At 35.6% G+C, this 22,380-nt stretch overlaps 1 protein-coding gene across 19 annotated transcripts in view; it reads right to left on the bottom strand.

The window, feature by feature from the left end:
- ABI2 (abl interactor 2) overlaps nt 1-22,380 on the bottom strand; it is a 66,657-nt gene that overhangs the window by 18,451 nt on the left and 25,826 nt on the right. For 8 of the 19 annotated variants that reach the window (XM_061455186.1, XM_061455166.1, XM_061455179.1 and 5 more), the window contains exons 2-5: nt 19,158-19,325; nt 10,993-11,169; nt 7,534-7,551; nt 632-729 (exon numbers count right to left, since the gene is read on the bottom strand). In XM_061455186.1, the coding sequence (XP_061311170.1) occupies nt 632-729; nt 7,534-7,551; nt 10,993-11,169; nt 19,158-19,325 (461 nt within the window). The remainder of the gene's footprint in view (nt 1-631; nt 730-7,533; nt 7,552-10,992; nt 11,170-19,157; nt 19,326-22,380) is intronic. The other 11 variants (XM_061455249.1, XM_061455191.1, XM_061455227.1 and 8 more) reach the window with 2 other exon arrangements.

Here is a 22,380-nt window from a genome sequence, read left to right as displayed (position 1 = left end):
AAACAATTGAGGATTTCTTCATGTACTTCAAGCTTCCTAACAATAAACTCTGTGTTGCACATCCCATTCATGCTTTAAAAGTAATCCATATCTTGTTTTAAGATAAAACACCACAGTTTGTACGTATATACATAATAACATACCAACAGACTGAATTTATCCCAGTTATAACATATTTTCCTAAGGTCAAAGTTAAGTTCACAGACTTAACAGGAAAGCACTTCCATCACACACAGCATAAATAATTAATGAACAGTGCCATATACTAATTTTCCAGTTGTTTAGCACCATCTGTCAAAGCCACACAGTTACTGATTTTTTACTCTAAAGCACGTAGTTGTAAGTGTTCTGCAATGATAAAGAAGTTCCTGTTGGGAAAGTAATGATGCCCGCTGTCTTCTGACAGAAACATGGTAACTGATACATGAGACAAGATCAGTGTAAGGGAATGAGAACATAACACCCCTTGACCTTTGTGAATGGTTAAAACAAACAAACAAACCAAAAAAGCAAACCCCAAACCAAACAAAAATACCCAAACAAACCCCACACCACAGAAAAAGAAAGAATCTTCCTTTTTTCCCTCCTCTTGTTCACCAAAACCGTTCATAGATTTGGTAACTGCACTTACCCAATAGTTCCTTTTCCTGACATCGGTGGACTTGGTGGCTTCTGGGTGGGTGGTGTTGTACGAGGCAGCCCACCCATCTTCATATTCTGTGTGCTGACCTGCATGAAAGAATGGGGAGAAAAAAAAACGGCCTTCACTAAGCTCAAGCTTCTAGGGGGAGAGACACTGAGATACCTTTAGCAATTAAGCAGGGAAAAGTTAAAATGAACAAAAAAAAAATTGAGAGGCCATGCATTTTATATGCAATTTCCACTCTGCTAGAAGTCAAGAGTTGAGCTCAAAGGACTCTTTATTATGGGGGGGGGGGGGGGTGGTGGTGGTGGTAAAAAATTGTATGTACAAAGAGTGAATTTGCCTTTAGGCTGTCATATAAAAACACTAACAATACAGACACTGTATCTAACTTGGTTAAACCCTCCAGTCATCTTTTGAGATAAAGACAGTTATTTCAGTTTGCATTATTGAATGGTAGGTTTGCAAAAGTATTTTTGAATACTCTTAAAAAATACTGAGGTTTATCTGATAGGTGACAATTCAAAGTTATCCATACAAATATGGAAGGGTCAAAGTAATCTCCAAATATGATCCATTACTGGCTCAATGTTTTCACAGTATGATATTTTTTAAGATAATATTTATTGTAAATATTATTTATATATATGTAGACCTAGAGAGAAAGCTATATGGAGAAACATAAAAAGATGCAATTTTCCCTCCATCATATCTGTAGCAATTTAATCTCTAAGAATTGATAAATAAATGGATGGGGAGAAAAATATTTAGCAGTGATGTGACCTAATTGTGGTTGCCCATTTCCCCTCTTTCAGGGTAAAATACTAACGAAGTAACTTTTATATTAAAGAATTTACTCTAACTTATTTTAAAAACTCATCTGCATTTCTGACTGATTGACCAGTATAGGAATCCTAAACAATTGTTACCAGTGTAGGCATTTTGCTTATGCCAGCCAAGTGTAATTCTCTCAATGCATACACCCAATACATGGTCTTCCTACAAGTCTCTGTGAAAACAGCTGTGATTTATGAATGCTCAAACAAATGCTCAGACAGAGGGATATTCAACAAACCTAACTAAGCATGCTTACATCCCTTTTTCTGTTGTTCTGTAATGCTCTATTTCACAGTGTTTCTTATTTCCAAAATGTTAAGTCTTGCCTACTACCCCTACCTCCCATATATAAAAGAAACAGAGACCAAGGCATTAAGAGTATTTGCAAACACCAGTAAAGGCAAATTACTCCTTTAAAATTTGACTATAACAACTCATTTAAAACCCTGACAATGTTTAGATTTGTGAATTCATAAATATTGCCAACAGTGCAGAGTATAATTCAGTGCAGAATATAATCAATATTCTAATGCACTGAAACTCAATTCCCTGGCTCTAGATAATCCCAATGCTATTACATTTTCAATCTGCTAGGAGGAAAAGAAAATCAAGCAATGGAAGTTGTTTGTTGGGTTTGGGTTTCTTTTGTCAGATTCAAAAAACAGATGTTTGGATTTAGTTGTGCAAGAGTACTTTGTAATGTCAATTTAAAACTTTATTTTGCATAGTCTTATGAAGTCCTTTAAGCCAACTCTAAGCAACAAGAAATCTAAAGTTAATTCAAGTGAGGGATGAGGTAAGCACTGAACTACAACTACTTGAAGGGAGGAGGGTAAGTGTAAAATGTTTTATTCTATACACGGAACATTAAGAAACAGCACAAAATTAGATTTTTTTTTTAAAGTTGCAGCACCCCTGTACTTCCTTTTTAATAAGATGCCTGTTTTACTCACCCACCTATCTCAGTTGCCCAAAAAACCCCACCTTACTGCATTGTCTCTTGCTATATTTCAAACTGCCCATTAAGCCTACAGGGGCAGGGGTTTTGAAAGTTTTTAGATGACAGCAAATGTCAACCAATCTGCATGCCCCTGAAAAGTCCATTTAGGTGTTTCAACCTATTCTTTCTGACCAGATGAGGTAACCACTAGCTAATACTTTACAGTTAATGTAAGATTCCATATATTTAACCATAAAGGCTCTAATTATTCATATACAATCACTGCAGGAACAAAAATGATGTTTTAGGCTTCCACTGGGCTAGAACTACACAAAAAGAAAGGACAGTAGAGGTGGAGAATGTAGTGGCATCACACAGTATACAGTAACAATTCAAAGTAATACTTGCCTAATGCATAAATCCAGTGACTGCTAGTTACTTTCATTAACATTCTGAATAAATATACCCTTGACATAGGATGGGAAATAAGCTTTAGAAAATACTGCCAAAAAGAAGTGGATCATATTTTAGCCACGAAACTACAGTCACAAAAGGAGCCATCCTTAAAGACTACAATGAAAGATGGGGAAATGCACTGACAGTAAGCTTAGTTTCAAGCTCTTTGTAATGACTTTTGAACATTGAAATCAAAATGTTAAAAAAACAGGTTTACAGGGCTGTCATCAAATCTGACAACACTGATGGCTTTACGATCAGCTACTGTAAGTTCCCCTTTGACTTATGGCCAAATAACGATAGAAGAGAAATAAAGAATATAACATTTTTCCAACCGTTCTGGTCAGATCTGTGGAAATAATACCATACAAACCACTAAGAAAGTTTACAGACTGCCTTGAAGAAAGAAAAGTAAAATAAAATTTAAAACTACAGAGTTGCAACTTCAGTTGAGATACAAACACTGTCACATTTCCAGCTGTCCCTTTCTATGACAACTTCTACTAGAAGGGGGAAAAAGGTGGAAAAGGGGGGAGGGGGGAAGACATTAATGCCCCCCTCTTGCAAAATTTTACTCTATTGTCTTTTCTGGTTTGCACATATGATTGTAAAGATCATTTCCATACACAAATTCTCATTCACACACATTCCTCTTACAAATCCAAAGCAACCAGCAGAACTCAGGTCACATTTGCATTTGCTGTCAAGTTTCCAAAATCCCTTTTCTGGAGTAAAGTGGAATTTGCCAGAAGTCACCCGGTTTCTGACCACATTTCCCCTGGCTCTGCACAGCTGAAACTATGTAGATGCAACTGATTTAATCAGAGGGGGAAAGCAGAAGAATGCATCTGTTTTCTGGTGGCTGGTTTGCAGGACCCCACAGATCTATGGCTGGTGTGTAGTTAAAGCTTGCAAATTCTTTTATAAAACTGTGTGGCACAATAGAGCCTGCAACCAGAAACACAAAGGATTACCTCTGCCTCTGCTCACAACTGCCAAAAAAGCTAACCACTGTGCTAAAAAAAGAAAAAATTAAGACAGTAGTAATGATCTGGGTACAATGCTCATTAAAAAAAGAAAAAAAAATGCTGCTGACTGTTCTAAAAATGGGAAGAAAACCCTGTGAACAGCAAGTAGCACACGGGGTCTTACCCAGAACACATACACGGATTTTTCCTTTTTTTTTTTGCCTCTTCCCATGGAAGCAAGAAAGTAGAAAATATTACAACTGTGGACCACTGTTTAAAAAGGGTACAATAGTATTTCATCCAGTATCTTCTCTACTAATCTACATTGTCAGTTTTAGAAAGGTGACATCTGATGACTTTAAGACGCAGTACAGGACTGACTAGAGCCCTTAGAAAATTATAATTAATGTTTTGAATAAATAAGACTTATTTGTCCAATTTTTAGTTTTGGCAACTAGTTTTTCCATAGATGCAGTGATTAAATCACCTTCTTAAGGTGCTACATATGACTGAGTTTCATTTATAGTTATATTTTTAGAAACATTTAAGAGATTAAGCTTCTTTAGCACTCCACCATATAAGACATTTGTAGTGAAATAAACAAGTTAACACTGAGAAATCCTGCAGTTCATTCAATTCAGTTCTTGGGAACATTTTTTCATGAGCAAAAAAACATCACTGAACAAGAAATGCATAAGCACATAGGTGGACAGATGAAAGAGCTGCTCATCAGAGGTGCAAAAACTACAAAAACTATTTGCACCAAAGCACTGTGTATTTACATGGCTGCAAGGCACCTACCTGTAAGGAAGATTTCAATACACATGTTTTACTCTTCTGAAGAAGATTTCATTGTCAGTCCAATTACCAAAAGAAAGTGTTTTGGTTTGTTATTAGGTTTTGTTGTTTGCCTTTTTTGGGGGTTTGTTGTTGTAGTTTTTTTTTAACTTTGGTTCCCCTCACTCCCACCCCACTCCCCTGTCAAGAATCCTGAATACCAGCTGTTCCACACACTCAAATCTCAAGAGGAGCTACTTTCTAAAGCTAAAATCCGGCTCAGCCTAGAAATTTTTAAGTGGTGCTTTACCATCATATTAGATTTTCTAGAACTTTCAGCATGTCAAAAGAATCGTGTTTTGCCCAAAATCTAGTCAGAAAAAGTGTCCCATCAGTGATGTTCCACAGGTCATATTCAGAAACTTCAAGCAGCTACTCAACCTTCTTGAGCAACTTTATATCTGACTCCAGCACAAACAAACTAAGGCTGAATGAAATCTACCTTCTGAAACCTTGCTTCATCTTGTTAACACTACAGAAAGGAGGCACAGATTTTTGACCCATTATCTGCTACCTCCAAGTAAATTCCCTTTCAGGCTGTGTTCAGCCACTTGAATAACTTACTCTGTATATCTAATTAAACTATATGTTTGTCAGTTGATATGAAAGTGAAATGTCTCGGGAAATGACCATAAGATGCAGCTTTAGCAAGTGAATTAACAAGTTTTCACCACATCCACTTATGTAAAGTAACTGAAGAACCAAGTCTGACAAATCAAAAAGCTTTAAACAATGTCATCTTCAATTGATTTGCTGACAGCAGATGCTACAGATATTCCTTTGACTTCTAATTGGCATTTTCTTCAAAATCTGTTTAAGTTTAACCTACCCAGACACAAGCACAGTTAGCCCTGCTACAGTCAGTCAGTTTAATATTGCAACTGTTGACTAAGACTAAGGGCTCTTCACAGCCATGAAAATCAATGCAGGCTAAACATGTCATATCCAATCTCTCATAAGTAAAATTATTTCTCACATGGAACTAGCATTAGTAGCTGTCTTTTAGCTTTCATCTCTCCGGCCAATGAACAGCAACTCTACTGAGATTTAACTAGTAACTAATGTCCACTAAGAGAAGCTATGCTGCTTTTTGACTTAATTCTTTTTTTAAATCCTCACGTTTTGGCAATGAGTTGATTGACATGTTGTCATTTCCCAAATCAAATTTCTGATCAGATTCTCTCTAGTGAAAACAAAGAAACATTTTAACTTGCATTATAACCAAAAATGTTATTTTCATTCCAAACCTATAAATAGAAAAAAATAATTTTCTGTGAAAAGCTAAAGGCTCTTATCACCATGGCAGATGAGATTATCTGATACAGTACCTCACATAAAAATCTATAATTATATATAAATTTATTTTTAGGATAGTCATTACTTGTTTATAATTGAAACTGCAGAGAGCAACAAAAAACACCTGAGTTTGCAAATTTTTTTTTTATGATTGCTAGGAAAATGGTCATCCAATATAAACTGTGCTCAGAATAAGCCATCTTCAGCATTAGATGTATCCATTTTGTGTGGATACAGACAGAAAGAGCCAGAGAGAAGATTTTGCAATTCTCAAATAAAAAGCATTTAAACACTGTGTGACTTGAAATACCATACCTCACACACTTATGTAAAAATGTATTTCAAATAACATGCAAGAAATCTCTCATTTATTAACCATTTTCCATTGTGATCAGATGTACTACACAGACTTAAATACATTACTAAAAGTATCACCTGGCCAATTCCATCAGGACGTCATTGGGATAGCTACAGTAATACCTGGTTTTATAGGCAATCTTCTCAGGAATATGCACGATTTTCTTTCAGCTTTTTCCACTCATGGAAAACAGTAATGAAAAATATTTCACATTAACTTGGAACTTCATTTAATTAATATACTCATACTACATGTAAGTATTCTGTGTTCTTAAGTACAGTTCCCTCTTTAAAACTGTGGCAGGCTGCTACTAGAAAACTTTCATTCCGTCTTTTCCCAAACCACTAGCACTTCAGGAAAAGAAAGATGTCACAATACTCAATGAAGGTTATGACCTATCAATTAATGTGCTATGAACTCCAACACAGTATTATGTAATATCATTTAACTGCTTGCCTAATTGATTTGATGTTTTTTATTGCTACTTCTGCAGCTCCTAAGGCTACTAGCATTTAAACCTTTTTAAAGTCCTTGAGAATTTTACATACTTCACTGAGTTCTTTGATGTACTACATTTAATACTCAACTAAAATGTATCACATAGCTTGTTTAGGATTTATATTTTGCACAACTATCAAATCTGTGAAAATTTCCACATATGAATGCCTCTCAGGATTTAAACAGTGCTAGCAGTTTCTGAAAAAAAAAAAGGATACTGCAACTTTAAAAAATAACATACAGATTTGAATTTGTTACAGACCTTTGAAGCCCATTATCTGAGCAATCTCACACTGAAACATTAATCCAAATCAAATCATACCTTACACCGCATATAGGATAAAAAGAATATTACACAGGGGGAGGCTCATGTTCAGCTGCCTAATTCACTGTACCTTTTCATCTATACAAGATTAGCACAACATTCCCCCCTTGCAAATCATCTACTAGGTATGCTGAAGACAGTTAATATTTTGCCACAAGTCTTTTCAAATTAACTGTGTTAGCTTCCTTACATAAATACATCAATTTGTATCACAAAATGTTTATCTGCAATGAAATCATTCAACAGAAGGTCTGATACACAGGAGGGAGAGTGGGTGTTGTTTTAAACAATCAAGTAACATTTATGTTAATCATCTCCCCGTGTGTAATAATCTCAGAAGAATAAGAATGGAAATCCAGCCCTGGGGTTTCTTACCTTAAATCTAAGCAACCACTTAATGCATAAATGGAGCAAATAAAAGAGGTAAGGAAAAAAAGCATTGAAAGGTTAGTTGGAACTTCAGGATATGAAGAGAAAGGAAAAAGAAAGAAAAAAGTTAAGCATTCAGCATTAACAAAATAATGTATCAGTAGATCATAGAAAGAGTGATTAAAGCAGAAGGTGTTATGAACAAAAAGATTTAAGCTGAAACTTTTAACATACATTGACTACAAAGCCTTTGGATTAACACCTTAAAATTAATGCTCTGATTGTACATTGTTTACGCAAGTTGTTACAGTGCTAACAAAATGTCAGCTTCTTTCAGAATGAATCGTGAGATCTAGATAGATTAGCTTTAGAGATTAAATTATTTGTGCTCTCAAAGAATAGCCTTATCAATACCTTGAGCTCATTTAAATGGTTACATGCATTAACATATTTACAACAGCCCCCAGAATATTAAGCTACTATTTCCTTTCTCAGCTAATACTTCTCTCCTAGACAATGCTGTTAGTTAACTCTTAACCTGATGTCATGACATCTCTCTTGAACAAATGACAAGAGCAAATCATTATGTCTTGTAAGAAGTACAGCACTCTATATGGATACTGCACCACATACCAGTATTTTCTAAGCTGTATTTTAAGACATTAATCAACAGCTAAATCTTATTTTAAAGCCTAAGCGCTAGCTTTTTGACATTGAGTCTTACACCTTACTGGCATGCATCTCCTCTTCTTTCCATACAATCACTTTTTCAGAAATACTTGTCTTTCCATTTCAATGTGATTTGATCCGTTTTCAGTTCAGCTAATCTGAATGTACTATTCTTGTAAAAACAAACATTAAATACGCAGAATCTCAACAGCAGAGCATCCAGGGTGCCTACTTTGTTTCACCCACTTAGAAGAGACCCTAATGTATTAAAAAACAAACATAATAGGATTTACTAGGAAAATATCCTGTCTTTGACTTTAAAGTTCTATGGATCTATTAACCAAAACAGTCTCTGCTTCATACAGCTACACAGGAAAACCAGGTGCCCCTGTACTGGCCACAGTGGCCAGTTACGTAAGAGGGTCCATGACCTTTTCCTCAATAGCATTCCCTGGTAATTTACCTTAATACACACGACTTTGAATGGATCTTCTTTTCCTTTTTTCCCCTCATCCTCTTGACTAAAAAGCTCTTAGGAGGGACAAACAGATCTGAAGATTTTGTAACTCAGAAAACATTTGAAAAAAATTAAAATCAAATCTCTTTTAGGGAGATCTTCAGATTCCTGCAGCATGGTAGCTTAGGGAGGGAAGATGAGGAGAGACTGCTGGAATGATAGTGGCACTTAAATTCTCTCTCACCTCTAAAGAAACCATATGGTAAAGCATCTCTTCCTGAAGATGCTTTGAATTTCTGAATGGAAGGAATAGGTGCTCAAGTGCCTATACTACTTCTCTCAACATGGTAGACTGGATTTCTTGGCCAAGCACAACAAAAACAGGTTCATAAGCACAACTGGCCACTTCCTCCCATCAGCAACAGAATGTTTTTCTTCTTCTGTGCTTAACAGATGGTTAACCTGATTGGAACACATCTATGGATCTTAAGGATAGCATGATTTCAAGTTCTCCAACTTATTGTCATATCTATGGATCTTAAGGATAGCATGATTTCAAGTTCTCCGCTTACTCTTTCACAAGTACACAATACTTTTCTATTTTCTTGATACATACAGTATATTGTAAATAAAGTTTGTAAAACGTTTTCAGCATACCACAAGCATAAAAATGGATGCAAATACACATTTGACTCATCATCCATTTGATGAACTATGTTCTGAAAGAACATACCTCATTGCATCAGTGAGTACTGTTCTGCTACACTGAGGTAAGTGGGATACCAGTTATAATGGTTTAGAGCCTGTGCTAAATAAGATTGTGCTGCTGAGCAATTAAAAACTATTCTTTAATGAGTTCTAAAATAATCTCCTTGAAACAAAAGTGATCATTAAAATATTAGCAACAGTAATCCTACAGGTTAATATGCTTCATCCATATCCAGAAGGAGTTCTGCTGACCTGCATAAATTCAAAATTTGTAAGAATTAGCAGCAGATTTTAACACAAGACTGGTAATAATTTCTGGGTGAAAACTCTACTTATTAATGCTGGGGTTTGTTGGTTTGGTTTTCCAAATCAAGCTTAAAGAGTCACTTGTCTTTTTAAAATCTGTCTAAAGTTACAAACCGAGATTGACTCTTTCAGTAGGAAATGGGGAAGAAAGACTTTCTGTTAAAGATATTGAAAGATATTGATTGTTAAAGATATTGAAAGACCTTGAGAAAAATTGCTTGGCAAAGATATTTAAATTGGACTGTTCAGAATTTGAATTTTAAGAGTTTGGTTAAACAATCTTTGCCATTTAAATAGCTATCCAAGCAGGCAGTTCAAGTTGAACAACATAGGTAACCTAATGCAGTTAGGTGTCAAGCAAAAGGAATTTTGGTGTACACTGACTGGAAGAAGCACCTTACCTTACTGCTACTTAGCAGGTTTACAGATTTGTTAGTTTTTCATGTGAAAATGACACTGCTTTATGTTATTTACCTTTCTTCTCCTGGAACTTTAACACTGTCAGTGTTCTCTTTTCCGTATTTGTTTTCCTGGCAGCACAAGTTAACAATGAGCTCACACCTGCCAAGACTGTTTACATTCAGGATGCGCTTTTAAAAATGTGCATAAATAATCTCACACATGATATTACTGCTGTTGCGTACACTGATCTAACATCCGCATACAACAGCCACCAGTTGCGTCTCAGTCTGATCTTTGCCCTGAAATGCCTCCTTTTTTCCTAGTCTTAAAAGAGAAAACCAGCTGGCTTCAAGCTTGGCAGCAGTATTCCCATTCTGAAACTCCATATGGCACTAAAGTTGTAGAGCACTCACTTTAACAAAGCGCATCACAGGATATGGGTATAACTGACTGACAGAAGGAAGAAAAGGCAGCCCATAATACTTCTTATGCAAACCCTTTCTTCAGGTGAGCTTCAAAGCAAACCAGTGGCAATTACAGCTGGATCATAGTTTGTGGTGCTAATTCAAGCAGGAAACTGATGGCCATTAGCCTTTCAGTCCCCAGGTATATCCCTGGCAACTGATTAAGAAAACAAGTAACAGCATCACACAAGCAGGCATTCAGACCCATTTTAAAAGGTGAGACCCATAGTCTCAAATATCCTCAGAAATAAGGTTGAGTAGGCTTGCAAGATTTAGAAACACTGGGACAAGGGAAAAAGAAGAGGCAACTGCAAATTGGACAGGACTCCTCTTATGCTTATAGACACACTGGCCAAGCAAGGAGAAACTGGTGTATTACTATGAGAAACAGCAAGTTATTTTGAAAATATACAAAAGACAATGTATTTGCAGTTTGGCTGTTTTAACAATATCACCTACCTTCACTCCATGTCCAATATCATCTAGAATTGTATAATCAATAGGTTTCCTGATGTAGCGAACTGGTCGCTCCAAGTTAGCTGGTGCAATGATTTTGTGAGTTCTTGAGGTGTTTTTGTTTGTAGTCAAGATACCAATTTCTCTTCTAGCAACTTTCTCTTTGTGAATGTCCACCGTCTACAAAAGACGCAGTGTATTTACTAACAGTGGTATGCATTTGAATACAGAGTCAGTATAAAAGAAAATTGAATCAGTTCCAACGTTTTGAAGATCCCTGTACACTGTGCTAAACATATCACTACGTATACTTGATTCCATCATCTTTATTCAATTTACTATTGAACTTGCCACCTCTAAACCCACACTAACAGCTATGGGTTCTTTGGGTTCTCTGTTACTCTAACTCTTTACAGTTCAGCAAAATTTCTTCTCCCTTCCATCCCTGGTAGTTCCCGTCAATTTACTGACACAGTTTTATACGATTCCTTAAATTATCCTTTTTAATTTTACAAATACTCCCTAAGCTTGTCTTGAAATAGGCTCCAACTAGATGAAGTTTAAGGATACTTTCCCAAAACTTAACTTCTATGACCTGAAAAACAAATCATAAACAGGTTTTCTTACACTGTAAAAGAGTTTGCTATACTAGGACTGGTAGTCATCTGATAGAATAAAATTTCACTCAGACAAATCGATAAGGTATTTTAGTCACTACAAATCACTCATCACAAAGCAATTATTAAATTTTAGAAAGTGCTCAGTACTGACTTGTCTACAGTGAAGCCAATGGTTAAGCCCACTGTCTTCACTTAGAATGTCTAAGGCCAATGCTGAAAATCCCTTCCTCCACGTATTACGAGTACCACCAAAGAATCTCCAGTGTAAGATAAAGCCCTGCTGAAAATCCATTGCCTAAAAACCTGTTATTGAATCTTGGCTGGTAACTAGACTAGGAAAAAATGTTTACCTATTCCTTCCACAATAACAAAATCTCTTAAATCATGTTGCACAGAGATGTTGCATCATTTAAAACAAAAAAGTCTTTGCTCACAAAGCAGCTTTCCTCATAGGAAACTTGCCAGAGTTGTGAACAAACATTTCAGCTACACGCTAACAAGAAAAAGGTAAGAAAACAGCCAAAATCACCAACTGTATCCAAGCCAAAAAAAGGACATGCCATTAGGATTTCTAAACAGTCACATGACTTCTTCTTACTGCTTGAGTACATGAATGGCACCAGAAAGACTTTTCACAATTAGGAGGCAGGCTCCATAGCAATTAAGTAACAGGAACAAATGAGAATTCACTTTCACAACAGACATTTCTTTTCACTTCTTTTTTTTCCTTTGGGCAGGGACTGGGGCAGCGTGGTTGGCTACACTGGTTTACACTATTGTTTGTTCTACTGATAGCAAAACAGACCCTGTATTGCTTCATGCAACCATCATAACCTTTAAAACTACAAAAATTAAAAACTGAAGAAACAAAAAGCCTCTTCCAAGAAGTTATTTCTTCACATTCTTTCCAGAGAAGAATTTTCATAAATACAAAGAACATCATATGGAAGCTTAAATTACTATCTATCAAGATTACTCAGTACTTCCTAGCAACAGTTTCAGGATCTTGCAACTTTGTTAAAGTTATGTACTGAATACAGTTGTCAGGTACATTTCTGCAACCGCTAGTACCACCTGCCCAGAACTGTAAGGTTTCTACTAAAGTTGCACAGCTATTTCTTAAAACAAAGCTATGGAAAAGTAGATTATTCAAAGTCAAAATATGTTGGCAAGTCTCTATGGAAAGCTCAAGTTTGTTGAGCAATGATTTGAAATTTAATAGTAAACTATGTGGGACACATCATCCATCACGCTCACCAAAGAAAAAAAAAACAAACAAAAAAAATTAGAATTGGCCAATATATAAACTCTGCGGAAACACACGTGTTTCTACGACTACTTAACAACTAAAGCACTCTCCATGCAATTTTGCCAAAGTCCTTCTTGAAGGTCCCTGTGATGACCTGGTCTAGGTACTACCCCCGAGTACAACAGTGCAGATCAGATCTTAACAGCTCTTATGATGCTACTGGCTGTACAAACACCAGTGCAAATAGAGCACATAAGCAAGTTCCAGGCCAGAGTACCAAAAGGATACTGTTCTGCAACAGCATAGGATTTAATACTTTATTGTCCATCACAGGTTTTTATCCCTTCTCTGTGCCAAAAACCTTTGCTTTTGCAGCATAGTGGAAGAAGTTCTGGAACAAACAGCAGTCATACCAAAGACAGCCTACAAAGTCTTCAGCTCACTTGTTGAATAGTCAGAAAGCACATACTTTCTAATGATATGTGACTGCAGTAACTTGGAGGACAGTCTCATGTTTAATACCACTGAAGAATTCAATCTCCACAATTATCTCGAACTTCATCTGTCATCTAGACATGTCACTAGAGAACTAAAGAAATACCACGTTGCCTCTTGAATGGTCTTTGTCTCACAGTCCTCTGATACCATTAACTAGGATGTTAAACCACCGCAGCTGCAACAGCAGCTGCACCTCAAATGCTATGTGACATTTCAAATGTACTGAAACATCAAAATCTAATGGGTCTGAATCTGGTCATTCAAAACTAGTTTATGCCTTGGACACTACATTTTCAGAGCCTTAATTTCAATCTATAAATCAGAAAGAAAATACAGTAATTCATGCAGTGTTAGCAAGATTATCTCTTCCTTTCTTTCCAAGAATTTGATGTTTGCAACTTTAAAGATGTTCTTTTAATATATTTTTGTATATATAAATAATTATGCAATTATCCATAAATACAGTGTGAGTACAGATAATTTAATGCACATATTATTGTAGTGATGGTACCTTCGCACTGTGAAAAATTGTTTCTGTGAATGAAAAGCATGTTTTTTTTAATCATTCATAGGAGTTATGAGTACAACCAGTTTCCTTAAGGACCATGGTGATCAGTGAGGCATTACTACAGTACCAAACAATGAAATGCATAGAAGCTAATTACATGCTGAAGCTCATCTAATGGGAATTCTCTTGCATGATGATTCAGAATATCTCTTTTTCATTGCATAGCTATGGAATAACTAAGAACACAAAATCAGCACCTAACTCTGTTTTTTAAGTATTTTGCTGGGAGGTTTTTTAAAAGTTTATTTTTTTTGCTTTAGTAGACAGCTAGAACCCTAAGATCTTAAGACACCTATAAAACAGAGGAAAGGAACATTGTGGTATATGATTAGTAAAGAATGGAACAAAGATTAACCTGCTACTAAAGAAAATGAAATAATTTCTCCTCAACACAGGTAATTATTGCCTCCAGCACCAGCATAAATCCCTTAAGTGAGACAGGAGAATGCTAGCAGAACGTTTATTCAGCAGTTGGGAAACTTCTGTTGAGAAGTTTGGGGGATTAGAGCTGGACTAACAGAACACCTGGCTTGAAAAGTCTATCAGAAAACACAAATGGGATATCCTGTGCCCTTCTATAACTTAAAGCCACTGTTTTTTAACAAGAAGTTTCAGACTTCTGACAGCTTTCCCTCCACCACCCCCAAGCTTCTTTGGCAAAAGCTTTAAAATGGCAGTTTGTTAAAGGCTGGGCTCATTACTATAATGTTTTCGTATGTTTTCCTACATGCCTGCAATAAGCCATGGGGAAATAAATTAAAAACCCACTACTTTTTTTTTATTGTTATTACGATTTTTCTCGCCATTTTGAAACATCAAGTTGCCATACTGAGTTCAATGATAACAGCCTCAAGATCTGTAAAGATCAAAATAAAAAAAAAAAAAAACCAAAACATTAAATCATTTCTGGGTTTCCAAAATTAACAGTATTTACCACTTCACGTAAACGTCACTGAACTCAGTTTCGAGAATTATTCTTCTCTACCTCTAAGTGAAATTTCTCAAGGTATTAAGTTAGTACTTGTGCTGGTTTTGGCTAGTGTCAATTTTCTTCATAGCAGCTAGTACAGGACTATGTTTCAGATTTGTTCTGGAAACAGGGTTGATAACACAGTGATGTTTTAGTTATTGCTGAGCAGTGCTTACACAGAGTCAAGGGCTTTTCTGCCTCTCACCCCACCCCACCAGTGAGTAGGCTGGGGGTGCACAAAGCATTGGGAGGGACAGCTGACCCCAACTGACCCAAGGGAGATTACATACCATATGATGTCATGCTTAGCATACAAAGCTGGGGGTAGGATTGCTGGGGGGCCACTGTTCAGGAATGACCAGGCATCAGTCAGTTGGTAGTGAGCAATTGTTTTCATTTGCATAAATTCTCAGGTTTTACAGGTCTCTTTGTGATTTTCCTTTTAATGAAAAATTTTAATCATCATTGTTACTATATTTCAATTATTAAACTCCCTTTACCTCAACCCATAAGTTTTTTCACTTTTACTCTTCTGATTCTCTCTCCACAACATGCTGTGGGGGTGGGGAGTGAGCAAGCAGCTGTCAGGGGCTTAGTTGCCCCAAACCACCACAGCACTTTGAAAGTCTAAATTGTAGTGAAATTTCAGAAATAAAAGTCTCCAGAAGCCTTGATCTCTTCTTCTTCTCAAAACAATCTATTGTAAATGTATCAATATATTGACAGTTTGAGCTCTTAAAATTCAATTAAAAAAAAAATCTTCAAAGGAAATTTTGTTTAAATATAGTGTGGCTGAGCTTTAATTTTTTTTTTAAATTTGATCTGATAGAATTTAAATTAATTGCAAATTACCTTGAAAACTGGATTATTACTTGAAAAAGAGTGTCTGATTTTGACAATCAGAAATGTTACTTTAATTGCCTAAAGTTGTATGCAATTTATACTCAAAGAAAGAGGGTATAATGATAAAAAAATGCTGAAAACCTACTGGCTCCATAAACAGGTAATGCATACTGTGGAAAATGAGACTTACATTACCATTTTTTTAAGAGTTTGGCTATTCTTGTAACTTGCAGGACTAAGAATTGAAAATGGTTACAAGGCTTTACTGACTTACCAATGGAAGGTCCAAGCCACCTTCCCTTCAGAGACCAACCAGCTCACACATGTTGCTACAGTTCAGCTAAGTAGCACTTGCTGACTATACAGCAGGTCAAGTCTCTGCTCTATTCAATACCTGTTCCCACACCCAATGTCATGGGAGTCAGATTCTGCAGTGCCACTGGAGATAACTCATTGCTGTCATTCATCTTTGTGATAGCATGCTTGTTTACATAATTAGCAGCAGAGAACAGTTTTAAAGATTACCTTGCTAACTACAGAGTATTCTATAACTAAACCTGAGAAAACTACTTCTCATCATACAAATATTAAAACCTGAAAATCTGCCAGATTAATTTAAAGAATTTGGATGTTATGAACTTTTCAGTGTCTGCTAACTTGAAAACTGTAACACAGGGGTTTTTTAGTAAATACAAATATTTATGTAGATTATCTGTATTTAGGATTTAAATTTTCAGACAAATATGAAACACTGCATATCATCTAGTTCTGGACAAGGTTCAAAAAGGCAAATGAGAATAGATTCATTAGCTTTCAGACCAAATAAAAGTAATCTTAGAATTTAAACCAATAGGATTTAACCACTTGCATAAAAATAGATTCAATAGTAACAATTTCCTTATTCAGGACCTATATATGATCTGAAAAACCACAAATGAGTATCAGCTTCCTTTTCAGTTCTTTGATTAAGTTGGTATTCAGAAGGAAACATAGAAAGTGACATAAATTGGCATTCTATCAATGAACAGAGAGCTAGAATAATTTATCTTATCAAGTTAATCACATCTCTTCCAGTTTGAGCTACTCTTGAACAAAATAAGCATTTTAAAAAAAGTTTTCTTACTAAGAGCCAAATTATTTTGCTCCCTTCTTTGGAGAATATATGGAATTGAAAATCAAATTAAAAGCAGGATTACATGTCCAGATACCACAATTTGTATTAGTGTTTTCTAAACTTAAGCATCAACAGCTACTGCCCAAAGCATTAATGCAGTAACACACTGCGAGCAGATGGGAATTAGCAACCTGTTTTCTGTTCTACATTACTGACACCATTTCAAGTCAGACAGACTGAAATCATAATTTGGCACTGAGGTATTCTATCATGAGACATTTTAAGTGGTACTAGAAACAGCCCAGTAAACTTTACACCCAACATAAAAACGACCAAGGAAGTCTTGCGCAGGTTAAACTTGTTCCAGAAGAAGTATAACTAAATTTCCTGAAAATGTATTATTTATTACATAGAAACTATGACAAAATAAATTAAAAGAAATTAAAGACAGCTAATACAACATCGGTATCATGGGATGAAGCCATTTCTGAACATATTAAATTCAACTTAACAAAGCTTCTTTGATCAACACACTCTATGTATTGTAATATCCAAAGTTCAATACTGTCTGCTCCTCTGATACAATTTCTTCTTTGAAGATTTGGGGAGCATCCTATATATGGATAATGTAGACACCCCCCCCCAAAAAAAAAACAACACACAAACCCAAATCAAAACTAACCTAATTTTCAATTTTACAGTGATATTAATTAAAAAAAAAACAAAACCACAACAAAAAACCAAAACAAAACACCTACTACTTTTTTTGTTGTTATGCAACTACAGCCTATGAATTTTGGCAGATACATCTTCATTAGATGTTGGGTGATTGTAACGCAGTTCTCAATTTTAACTAACTAGCCATTTATATAAATGCAAAAGACAATCTAACCAGCATCTCATTCTGCATAAATCTCAGCTTCTCAGAATAAAACTAAAGTGCTGTGACTTTTTTGCAAAGCTATTTTACAGACTCTGTGTGACAAAATGAACTTTCCACATCTATAAAATGCGAAATTCAGACAATACCGAATATTTTTACTCATGTACTGTCTTTTGCATCACGCTCTCAAAGAGCTGAAATACTTGTCAGCTGTCACTATCCTCTCAAGAAACACATACACATATAGCATATATACACACACAGAGTTATATGCACACATACACAGCATATATATATAGCACATATACATATACACACAGAGTAATTTGTGACATTTTCTGAGAAAAAAGAAAAAACTAATTGACTTGTCCATGAATTAAAAAGAAGCATGTAGCAGAAGAAATCAAACTTCTCAGCTTACTTTTTAAGGATGAAACTGCACGAGATAACTGAGGCAATCTAACAGGGTACTACTACAGCCCAGCATAAAATTATTCACTTCTTTTGCTGATTCAAACCTCTACTAGTTTGGCAAACCTTTAGGCACCAGCAAGTTAATATATCAGCTCAGTTTGTTTATTTCTTACCTTACACAGCTACTACTTTCAAACGCCTTTCCAAATACCACAATATTCTTTATTTTAATTGATGACATTATCACATAGAGATCAAGAAACTCTAGCAGCTAAAATGTGTTGGCCAAATAAGATACAAAACATTCAGTAAGGATGCCAACCAACTCCCCAGTAACAGAGAAACAGAAACTACTGGATCATTTGCTCTTAATTTCTCTTTTAATCCATCAATTTATATTGCCCTGAAACAGCCAACAAAGGCATGCGTTCTGCAACCATACACAAATTTGAAACATTAGTTTTGCCTTCTGTTCATGTCATTGCAAAGTACATTTTATTTAGAAAAGCCAGGAGCAAACTGCTTTTGTCATCTATGTTTTTGTCATTAGATGCCAGTACTACAGAAACAGGAAAAGTTAAAAGATGACAAGTATTGTTTTTCACCACCGCATTCATATTCCTTTCTTTTAACTGTAAGTGCCTGTAGCCAATAAATACCAAGTACAGTAAGTCACCAAACAGGAGCTGGAAAGCTTAATCAGTCCCTTAACATAATATTCTTATTTTTCACATTAGCTATTTTAATGCGCTTTTCACTTATGCAGAATGGCCCCCCTCCAAACAATACATTGGCCAAGAATATACTTAACCTCTTATCCTATGTAAAATTTTCACACTAACACATATATATAATCACATAATGAGACCCATTCCCAGAATTAATATATTAAGAAATGCATCCTTCTGTTTTAAATGTGATTATCTTCCTCATTCACAAAATGTCAGGTGAGTTTTACTTGCTATTTAATTTCAATAACAAAGAAGCGGAATCAGGAAAAAAGTCTCACTTGTGAAATATGGTTGATTGAAGATTCCATGCGTCGAAGTTGGGATGCCTGGATATCCAGCATCTGGAGAACATTGTTGGCCAAAGTGTTGATCAGGTAGGCTACGCTTGCTAAAGACTGGGTTGTGTAGGCTTTGGTTTCTTCCAGGGCTCGCTGCTTATCTGCTGACTAAAAGCAGAAATAAAAGGTTTAAAGTCTCTCACACAAAGATTTTTCGAATGAATCCCTTTTCTCTGTCTTTAAAAGAACAAAGACTTATACAAGTCAAACTAATTCTACATCAAAGTTACAATTTTTCCTCCTTTCCATTCATGCCACAAAAGATACTTTGTATTAAGATATTTGTATTAAGAGTTTCTATATTTTATACAAGCTCAAATATAGTATGATACAATACACTCATCTTTTCATCAAAGTGCAATTTTATACTGTATTTTAGCAATAAACTTTAAAAGCGTTCAGAGATACCTATAATTTAGTTCTTTTAAGCTCTGTATTTTTTAGAACTGCTTAGTTCTTCTAAACGTTGTACTTCAATTAGATCTCGTAACAGCCTCTACGGATCTGCCAAATACCATATTCCTCATCTTTTCCAATTATTTAGACTTCATTATCGCCACAAATGGTTGCTCACAGTGAATGAACTACAATTACTCCCTTAAAATGGTAGGTGAATAAAATTTGAGAGGAACAGTTTTCAAGGAGAACAAGTCTGTTTTCTTTTTAAAGATGTGCTTCTTCACACTGTCAGTATTTTCTTCTATAAAGAATTAATACGATTCATTTTTCTAGTAGCAGAGCACCTAAAAATATTAAAGTTATCAAGCCAGAAGACATCCAGCAGAAGTTTAAAAACACAAATACATTTCAAACAACATTACAAATAATACATTAAGAGTTGTCAGGGTTATGCGCTTCTCCCTTGAGTAGAAGTTCACATCACTAAGATCTAATTCAGTACAAAGAATACAAATTAAAGCATGGATACAACATATGATTAAGATGCTAAGAAACTTTTACATTTCCAAAGCTTTGGAATACATGAATTTTCACTTTTAGGTGGCTATTTCCCAAGACCCTGTAGTAAGACTCTTCAAGGATGGGGGTGGAAGTCACCCAAAAAACAACTAACAACCACACATGTAAACACAGACACTGGACAATTAAATGCTATTCAATAAATATGATATTCAATACTTTTTCTTTCCTGGCAACCTCTCCTGTGCCCACAAACAACACTGGTAATCTGGCTGGCCTGTTCGGATTCCTTCTTCTTACAGGCCATACTAGTACCACTTCCTAGTCTGCTTCTAGAAAGGAAGACAGCAGCTGCTGTTCAGCCATACGAGAGCTCCCACGATTGTGCAGGAGGGAAGGAATGCTGTAGATGGGAAGCATTCCTGCCTGGCTGTTTCCTTCCCATACCGCAGACAAAACCAGACCCAGCAGCAGAAGGAAGCAAAAATTTTAAGAGACTGCTTCCCAGGGCAGAGTATGATAATCCCCAACAGACCATGCTTGTAAAGGCTACCTTATATCCAGCAGTAAAGAAGTTAGATAAATACTATACCCAGACCTCATTTAACAACTCATGACTTTTAGCCAGCTGAATAGCATGTCTTTATATAAAGAGCTTCAAACTCAGCCTAAGGACTCCCAAATGAAGGAATACAAAGCTGTTGCCTCTACTCTCACACTTCTAAATGCATTTATAAATGCATTCATTCTTTCCCTGTCCCTACTCATAGCCCCAGCTCAGTCTGCAAATACCACTGCAGCAGGCATACACACTACTGGACAGTTTCACAGCTATTCAAACAATTTCTGAATGGCAATAATGAAAATGACCAGAAGCTTGTCAGTTTTCCTCTGCAGCAGCTGACAAAGTCTATTTATAGAAGCAGAAACTGATTTCCATTAACACACTGTATATCCAGAATAGCCAGCAAACGGTATTTTTTCATTAGTAGTCCAAAGTGTTTGAGAACAAAAGGAAAACAATTTACCATTTTAGAAGTTATGAGCCTCTGCTATGATCCTACTGCTTAAAGAAATACAAATAGGACTATGTGTTCAGAGCTCATCCTTTGATGTAAACTAATAGCTAAATTCAAGTCACCCCATTCACACCAGTTCAAACCAACAAGGAATTGGCTTCTCGATGCTCAAACACATTAAAAAATCTCATAAAACAACAATAATATAAAGACATTTGGAAGTGTTATTAGCACAAAACCCCTCTTGATTGAGAGGTCTAGTTTGTGTATTTGGCTGATAACCTGAACAACTATCATTTGCTCTGCATGCCTTTATATGGAGCCCAAAATTCTCTGAAGTAAACTCATGCTTGGCGCAATATAATTAAAGTCTGAACTTTCTCTTTGTGTACTGAAAGATGCAGAATGTGTTGAATTTTCAAACTGAAGATATCTGAACTACTGTTGTCAAGCCATTTCACAACAACAAATTAATGACAGCATTTTAAAACAACACTAAAAATTTTCAAGCAATAAAAACTTGGGTCTCGCAAAACAATTTGGAAAAGCAGCTTGGAATACTTACAGCAAATCTGAAGTTACCCTGTGGAGATGAAATAATAAATTTAACTTGAAATGGTAAGTTGTGTTTTGCAAGAAATCGTACTTCTAATTGAGAAGGTAGATTTCCAGAGGTGGTACCTTACCATATGCTCCTATACAACAAGTTTCTCATGTACAGTCCCAACGGACATCAAATTATATTGCTTACAACTGCTGCCATGCTCAAACCTAAAAACAGATTTAGATAACCAACGGTACACTAATAACCAAGTATGTAATAACTAGTAACTATGTAACTAAAGGGATTTCTGAAATAACAATGATTTCAGGTTATCAGTAAATTCAATTCAAACAATAACCCTCATCAGACTAAGATCTGATACTCAGATTTTCAGAACACAAAAGTACCAGTCATACCTGATTTTAAGGCAGGCAAAAAGTTATTTCAATATCCACACCTACCTAAAATCTCTAGTGAAAGATCAAAAAAACTAATTTGGCCCTAATCAAACCAATAGCATTTCTACAGTAGTTTCAGTAACCTATGGAATACTGTTTCTATGTAGAATATTGAAAACAAGAGAAATGTATCTTGCTATGCTCATTATAACAAAATGAAGATGCATTACTGTAAACATTTAAGGATATTCACCAGAATCCTTTAAGCCCCCCAGTTCTCAGAA

This window comes from Pezoporus flaviventris, unplaced genomic scaffold, assembly GCF_033815535.1.
Source record: "Pezoporus flaviventris isolate CSIRO_AGI_PZ_B2104156 unplaced genomic scaffold, CSIRO_AGI_Pfla_v1 ptg000001l, whole genome shotgun sequence".
Classification (NCBI taxonomy): Eukaryota; Metazoa; Chordata; class Aves; order Psittaciformes; family Psittacidae; genus Pezoporus; species Pezoporus flaviventris.
The sequence above is the reverse complement of the archived record's forward strand: the minus strand, read 5'-3'. Positions and strand labels throughout refer to the sequence as shown.